At 38.3% G+C, this 8,735-nt stretch overlaps 1 gene segment (V, D, J or C); it reads left to right on the forward strand.

Moving 5' to 3' along the window:
- Positions 1 to 2,070: 2,070 nt before the first annotated feature.
- Positions 2,071 to 2,612, forward strand: LOC103253752 (the record flags this gene model as incomplete). The annotated part of the segment is given in 2 exon segments: positions 2,071 to 2,203; positions 2,319 to 2,612. Coding segments are annotated over 2 exon segments (406 nt in total), but the record flags the coding sequence as incomplete, so codon positions are not given.
- Between the last annotated feature and the right edge of the window lie 6,123 nt (positions 2,613 to 8,735).

Consider the following 8,735-nt stretch of genomic DNA (forward strand, 5'->3'; position numbering starts at 1 on the left):
AAAAAAAAAAAAAAAAGTTAAGGTGATAAATTTAATGCTATGCATTTTACCACAATAAAAAATGTGACCTCTACCTCATGTTCACAGATCAGAATTGAGTCCTCAAGGTGAACAGGGAGAGTGTGGAACAGGAAAAGAAGGGAGATGGAGATGAATCAGGTGGCCATCATGTCCTATCTCTCCTTCTATCAACCAGTGTCTTGTTGGAGACATTTTATATGTCCATGCTGACCATATGTCCTGGTTTTACAGAAGTCTCCTAATTTTGTTGACTTGTATTTACTCCTTTAAGAGAATAAAATGAATAAACAGTATATTCAATAGGATCCTTCCTCTGTGAGAACTTTCTTACACATGAATTCTCAATCACTTTTCAAACTATGTGTCCGATTTTTCTCTGCTGAGGAAATTGGGTCACTGACCTTAATAATGTTCTCAGGCTGTACATGATCCAGTTGAGGCTTTCATTTGTCTCGGAGGTATACTTTCCCTTTCTTTCTTTTTTTTTTTTTTTTTAGTCGGAGTCTCGCTCTGTCGCCCAGACTGGAGTGCGGTGGCTGCTCCCGGCCACCACAGCCTCGACCTGCTGGGCTCCGGCGATCCTTCCGCCTCAGCCTTCCAAGTAGCTGGAACTACAGGCATGCAATACCACACCCGGCTAATTTTTTAAATTTTATTGTAAAGTTAAGGTCTCACCAAGTTGCCCAGGCGGGTCTCGAACCCGTGGGCTCAGGCAATCCACTCATCTCGGCCTCCCAAAGCGCGGGATTACAGGCTGAGTCACCAAGCCGGGCCTCCTTTCCCTTTCTTTTCTCCCCTGCTGACATGCATGATTACCAGGGCGCTTTAATCCTGTGGATGCAAAACACCTGGGCATTTCTGCGTCTGTGGTCAGCAATGCAGCAGCAGGCAGGGCGATGACATCAGCAGCTTTGTTGGTACCCTGCTGAAAAAACTGGAGGAAAATCTCTTTGCTCCCTGAGCTCCTTGCATTACACCTCATTTAAGGACGATAGGACTCAACCTATCTGTTACTTTCTTTCCAGCTATTTGGGAACAAGAGGAGAGAAACTCTCAAGATCATTAGTTTTCTTTTGAGAGATTCACTGATCTCTGCAGGACAAACTATCTCTCCATGACTCTGAGTTTTCTGCTCTTCACCCTGGAGTTCCTTGTTACTTGATCCCAGGTTTATGTGATCCCCAAATGGGGCACCTCACTTAAGTTCTCTCAATATAGCCCGGTTGGTAGCCAGAGAAGCTCCTTGGCAAAGGACAGGAGATTAGTGACATTTTCAATCGGCTGTTTCCAGAATTGTCCTCTTCCCGGGTCAAATGATTGTTTCTTTGTGTATGGCCCATTTTTTTTTTGACTTGTAGAACTAAAATTCTAAAGGCCACTTCCTATGTGGAAAAGGTTAAAACCACGGATGGTGGATGGAAAATAAATTGATCTAAAAATATTTAAAATTGTCATTAGAATACCTGTACAGAAGTTTAAATTTCTGTGAAGTGTGATCAATTAATATTATGTTTTGTGACTGCCATGCTTAGAAAATTGTGACCATTCTAAATTTACAAAACTAGTTTATCTTTTATTTTATTTAGAAATAGTAAATAATACCCCCTTTTAAAATTTATTTTGTAACAGGTGTTAAGGTAGGCCTCCACATTTATTTGTTAACTTCTAAAGGATTCTTCATCTTGTAGCACATTTTAGTGAATTTAACATCTTTTCCCCATTTTAAAAAATAAATTTCTATACATGTTTAAATATTTGGACTTATAAAGAATGTAATTCTGTTTCGCTGGACTGAATATGTGGACCTCTGTAGTAACATTCTTCTTCAATTAGTATAGCTTTACACTTTGTCTTTTATTTATTTATTTAATTTTTAACGCTCTCCATTCTGTTTGAGAATTTGAAGGCTTCCTGAAGCCTAAGATTATCTGTAATATCAGGTTTGACCTTTAGAGGGAGATGCTACACAAATTGAACTTGATAGGAAGCCAAAAACAACCAGGTCCTTTGAGGAGGAGCTTTTTGCTTTCAGTGTTGGGTAAACTCACCCACTGCTCTGTCAGAGCGTTTATGTGGCTGAATTGTTTAAAGAAGAGACCTCTAGTAAAGAGTTGCCTGCTTCCCCACTGCTCAGACATGAAGCCCACCCTCACTTCGGTGCTTGTGATGATATTTACACTCAGTGAGTAAAGTCTCTTTCTATTTTACTTTGCCAAGGTCTTCTGATTTAGAAAAACCTTAATGAAATATCCTCCTCAGTCTGTAAGACTCTTCCTAATCCAGAATCCGTGTTACAGGAGGAACAAGAGCCCAGATAGTAACTCAGCCCGAGGACCACCTCTCTGTGTCTGAAGGGGCGCCAGTGCAGCTGAAATGCAACTACTCATATTCTGGGAGTCCTAGACTCTTCTGGTATGTCCAGTACCCCAAACAAAGCCTCCAGTTACTCCTTAAACACATCTCTGGAGAGAGTATCAAAGGTTTCACGGCTGAATTTAACAAAAGGGAGGCGTCCTTCCATCTGAAGAAAACATCTGCTCAGGAGGAAGACTCAGCCACGTACTACTGTGCTCTGAGTGGCACAGTAGCAGGTTTTGCAAGGGAAGCAGAGCACAAACCTTTTAGGAGTTACAGAAAATATTTCTTTGTAAGCTCTCCACATGGTCACAGTGGGGCATTCTTTCTCTAGAGACTGATATTGAGTTTATCATGTAGGGATGATGTCTTCTTGTCAATTAGCTATAGATGAACTAAAAAAATGTGTCCTAGAAAGCTCTCATTACCTACTCTACTTAAATTAGTGTTAAAAATAGTGTTTTTCTTCTGGTCTAGTAGTATCTGGAAAAATACTTTTGAAATAAAAGCTATATAGTACACACAAAAAGCATTCTTTGCTCTGCCACCCCATACCACATCTTCACATGGTCAGCACCACATCCCTAAGTCCAGTTCCTTAGTACCATGCTGTTTCACGCCTTGTAATTATTCATATTTCTGCATCTAATGTCTTTCTTATGTACTTTACAGACTCCTATTATCTCGGCCACCGTCTAGCCAGAAGTAAAAAGCAACAAAACTAGTGACTTTGGAGTCACTTGAACGAGGATTATAAAGATCTATTAAAATAATAATAAGTTATTACTAATGGGTAAAAATGACTCCAAAGAATATAGGAATAGCACATGTAGGGGGAAACTCTCATCTCTAGAACTAATGTGGAATCCCACAATAAACACATTGGGATAAACACACTCTCTCTCCCTCCTGCCAAGGCTACGGTTGAGACCTCATTGGGAGTGTGTGACTGTAGTCCGCTGGATGGCGAGGAAGTTTGCTGAAGTGCCAGAGAAAAAGGCCGACAAGCAACAAAACACCTACCAGAGTTCCAGTATAATATACAGAAAGTCAGTAAAGGAGTGCTGCTGAACTTGAGTGAGGTGGTTGTGAGACCCACCAAGAAACCACCTGTCGGACTACCGTGAACCTTGCTGGAGGGGAGTAACACCGGGTGTCCCACAGGTCAAGCACTGCAGAGCAAAGAGGGCAGAAAGCATACCAAAACCAGGAAGAGAAGCCTCTTTATTCTGCAATGTCCTTCTAGCTCCTCTACCTACAAAGTTAATTATCATGCCAGCTGGCAGAGGAGGAATTTTTACAGGACCCAAATCCAGTATCACAAAAAGAGTAATGTGGTGGGGGAGAGGGGGTTGGAACTGAGAGGTAATCTGGTTGCTGGTCTTTCAAACTCACTCCTAGATAGACGGTTGAACTGACAAGCAACAGTGAAATCACTCTGTGTTTTTATCTAACAAACTGAAGCTATTCTTTTAGGAAATGAAGTTCTCAATCTTTCCCTCAAAATAAGATATCCACAGTCTCAGCAGTCACTGTGAATCTCTGGCTATATAAGTCACATCTAAAATTCAGAGATGTCCCACTGAATGTGTTAGTATATACAGACTAAATTATAAAGCTAACCTTCAATATCTTATATATAAAATAATATGGTAAAAATGAGAGAAGTAAATGGCAGCATATACAAAGGAACACATACATATAATGAGCAAAGAGAAAATATATAAAACTACTACATTCCGTGATTGCACATTTGGCCATGGGCTGCAATTAACATAGACAAGCTTCCTTTATTTATTACTTATTTATATTCCCCTGCCCTTGGCCAAAACATCAGGGGATTGGGATTATTTACTTGGTGGAATAATCAAAATCTCCATTCTCCAGGGGTCTGAGTCCTCAATGGCCCTGCCATTTTATTTCTTGGTGTAATTTTCCATTAGCTTTTATTATTGGGCATAGAAGTGCCAAGAGTCTCCCTACAAAATCCCTTGGGTTCCAGATATAGCCTTCTCTAGGCTTGTTATGTAAGAGCGTCCCAGTTCTCCCATAGTAATTGGTATCACTCACTCCAGCCAATAAAGTAAATTCTTTTTATACTGTCAGTTTAGTGACATATAAAGCCCAGAACGGGCACATGGCAGTGTCATCTTCCAGTTCAGTAGAACCATTATTAGGTCTTCTGGTTGAAGAATCCCTCCCTTTAGAGAAGACCTTCAAGCCCACACAGCTCAAAGTTACAAAGGCAGGAAACAAAAATTATGTTAGTGGGTTACTGGTAAAAATAGTGAGGGGATCCACCCTCAGGGCCACCTCCTTGATGCCTAGACCCATGCATCATGGCTATGGGGAAGACAACACTATATTATAGTCTTTGATATAAAGCATATGCTGCATCTTATAAGATAGACCCCATATTTTAGGGTATCTTCAAACTGGTGCCATAACTGAATCAACAAACCATTCTACATTCAACAGGCCAGCCACTTTAGGGTGATGGGGCTTGTGGTAAGACTACATAACTCCATGGGGGTATGCCCATTGATACAGTCCTTTGCGGTAAAAATTGTTCTTTCATTTTCCCAAATGCTATGGAGATTATCTCGATGGTGGATTGAGCATTCCATAAGTTTATAAAGATGATGCCAGCAGAAGCATTACAAGCAAGGAAGACAAACACATACGCAAGTATATAAGTCTATTCCAGTGAGGACAGATATCAGACATCTCTATGATAAAAGAGATCTGGTGCAGCCGACCTATTATCCAGTGTCTGGTGGGGGTCCTGGGGAATGACACCATATAAGAAGCTCAGAGTTAGTCTCTGTGGTCGAAAGATTAGGCACTCAGCAGCAACATTAGCCAAGTGAGCCTTTATAAAGGGAAATCTGTACTTTTGAGCTCACACATAACTGCCTCTGCCAACAAGGCCGCTTTGTCCATGTGGTCATCGAGCAAGCTCTAGAATAACCAGGAAAAGATGTTGATGCATCTGTAGAGTGCATCATTTTGTCCACTATAAAAGCTTCTACTGCATTTGTTTTCCCTTGGTCAGTTTCACACGGAGTACAACCATCTTGATAGTCTGCCAATTCTGAGAGGTCCATCAAGATAACTCTTTCCTAGATTTTTGTGTTCTCTCTCTTCTAATCCTATTTCAAGTGTCATGCCATTCAACCAAAACATTAACAACTTCCCATGAATCATTGTAGGTCGACATCTCTGGTTATCTTTCCCTCTAGATAATTTGGACAACCGAAATGTACCACTTGAGAATAAGAAATGTCCTAGGAGACTATAGGAATGGATTAAATGAAAAGAGACAATACAAGAAAAGTTGATGTCAAAGGAATATGGGCCACCTACTCAAGCAACTAACTTGTACCTTCTGGATCTACCTGAATGTAAACTCTTAGAAATCATTTCTACCTGATGATAGATTGCTCCTGGACATGCCCACCATTATGGCTAAGTAGGTCAGGCAACACTTGGTTCAATGAAGGAAGGTGAGATTACATGGTCATCTGATTTTTCTAAAGTAGACATTCAGACTTCACCAAGGTAAATTAGCAATCCAGAAGCATTTTTTCAAAAGAAGAATAGTTATCTGTAGAAAAGGGAATATATTCTCCCAGCTGCTGTGGTGTGGAGACTATGCTATGATTCCCCTATGGATGTTTCCCAGAGTCACCATACAGCATTCTTATTTTCCACAGCAACTTCAAGTATCATTGTTGGATCTGCTGAATCATAAGACCAATGTAGTGAAGCAGATTGAACTTGTTGTGGAGCCTCTTGTTGCTCTGGTCCCCATTCAAAACTGGCAGCTTTACAGGTGACACTGTAAACAGGTCAAAGAATGCCAACTATGTGGTGTGTGTGAAGCAACATGTCTTTCACCTTGGAGAAGACATCTCCACATTCTGTGTATCACTGAACCTCTAGAAATTTCACTTAAGTGGCAGATCCTTGAATTTTTGTGATGTTTATCATTTTACCTACTGATGATCAATTTCCAGCTCAAGAAGCTTCTTATATTTTAAGTATGTCGTGACTTCTGAAGCCACTCACCCCTTCCTAACAACTGTGCAATACATTAATTCTCATCCTGGCACATATCACAGTATATTAAAACTTTATCTTGTCTTCTCTTTCTACTGGGCTGAATGTTCCAGAGAAGAGCCATTGTGTTCTCTCTTGATTCTTGTCTAATCTTCTAACACAGTATGGAGCGCACAATATGTACACAATAAAGGAATGTTAAATAAATTCATTTAAACAAACGTAAAATTTAACAATCCTTTCTTATGAGCATGTGAGACCACCTCCATTAGTGTGACTTCACTGTTTCTTCAGGGAACTGTGTCAAGCCAATTTATATAAACAAAAATGTTATGTTCATCTGGACAAATGGATGCTTTATCAGGGCAACAGTTTGTTTGATTGGACAAATAGCTTGCTTATCAAGGCAATGGTTTTCTCATCACAAAGCACCTCAAGACTTTCCCATATCATACCTGCCAATTTGTATAACCGTTTATGTCATGAACTTTTCCCACTCCAAACTTGTTTTCTACTTTGAAAGTTTCACCTTAAACTACTTAAGAGCAAATAAAATTCTGTAAATATTGCCTCATAACTTATTTGTTTTGAGACACTGCTAATGTAAAATATAAAAATTTTTTAAAAAGCAGTAGAAAATATTTGAGACCTAGAGTTAGGCAGTGAGTTCATGGACATAACACCAAAAGGACAATCCATTAAAGAAAAAATTTGATAAAGTGAATTTAATAAAAATGTAAACCTTTGGCATTATTACAGACTCTGCTAATAGAAAGAAGGGCAACATATGGAGAAAAGATATTTGTAAATCACATATCTGGCAGAGGTCTTATATCTAGAATAAGTAAAGACATTCAAATATCAATGTAAAAAAATAATAATCCAATTAGAAAAAGAACAAGTATTCCACCAAAGAGGAAATATGGGTGAGAAATAAGCAAATGAAAAGATTTTAATATTATTATTTATTAAGAAATGCAAACGAAAACCACAATAAGATATCACTATAAATACATTAGAACAGCTAAAATACAAAGTAATTCTAAATTTAGTAATAATACTAAATGCTGGGAAGTAGGAAAAGAAACTGAAACTCTCATACATTGCTGGTGGGATTGTACAGCCATTGTAGAAAACAATTCTGTAGTTTGTTATAAAATTGAACATACACTTATCATAAGACCCTGCAATTGTGCATTGGTTATTTATCCCAGATAAGTAAAAACTTAACGTTCACATAAAATCCTATACACAAATCCTATACACAAACTTAACGTTCACATAAAATCCTATACACAAATCCTAGACAGCAGCTTTGTTCACAATTGCCAAAAACTAGAAACAACTTAGATGTTTTTCAATAGGTGAATGGTTAAATAAACTGTGGTAATCAATACCATGAAATAATATTGAACAATAAAAAGAGACAAATTATGGATACATGCAACCACCTATCTAGGTCAATTTCCAAAGATTACATACAGTTTGATTCCCAAAATACAGTAAAATTCTCAAAATAACAAAACTATAGCGAGGGTCAAAGACAGAGAGATTGAGTATGGGTGAGGAAGAGTGTTTGAGCATAAAGAGGACTAGCGTGAGAGAATCTGTGTTGATAAAACAGTTTGTATCTTTATTATGGTGCTAGTTCTAGGAGATAAAATTGGAAACAACACACACACATACACACAGAGAGAAACTGATGTAAATGTGGTAAAAACTGAATGAGAACTATAGTCTAGTTAATGGTATCTTAACAATGTCAATTTCTTGGTTTTTATACTGTATTTCAGCTATATGTGAGATGCCACCACTGGAAGAAACTATGATGTGTAGTGTAGGACATAGGACTCTATCAACTATTTTGGCAATTTTCTGTGGATCTATAACAATTTCAAAATAAATCTAGTACTGTAGCTTCAAATATTGCATCATTTACTATCGACACCAATCTTACCAGAAAAACATCAAGAATTGGGAAGGTGTCAAGCCTGTACTTTGCAAATTTTCCAAAAGTTCAATTTTCACTTGGAAGCTTGAATGTTATTGGTAACAACCACTACCAGTTTTTATTTTAATGCTAGGCTCACAACTTTCATTTTCAAGAACATATCTGCCAACTACCCAAATCTGTTGTCTGTCAAATGTGCTTTCAAGTTAAAAAATGGAGTTCTGTGAAACAGCGGCTAGTTTATTTATTCATTTTTAGACTTGTAAGCAACTCCATTTATTTGAGTAAATAGCTTGTAAGTAAATCATTGGCAGATATTACAAAGTTAAATACATATTCAAAAGCT

Source organism: Carlito syrichta, unplaced genomic scaffold (assembly GCF_000164805.1).
Source record: "Carlito syrichta isolate Samal-C Ts95f unplaced genomic scaffold, Tarsius_syrichta-2.0.1 Scaffold250396, whole genome shotgun sequence".
Taxonomy (NCBI): Eukaryota; Metazoa; Chordata; class Mammalia; order Primates; family Tarsiidae; genus Carlito; species Carlito syrichta.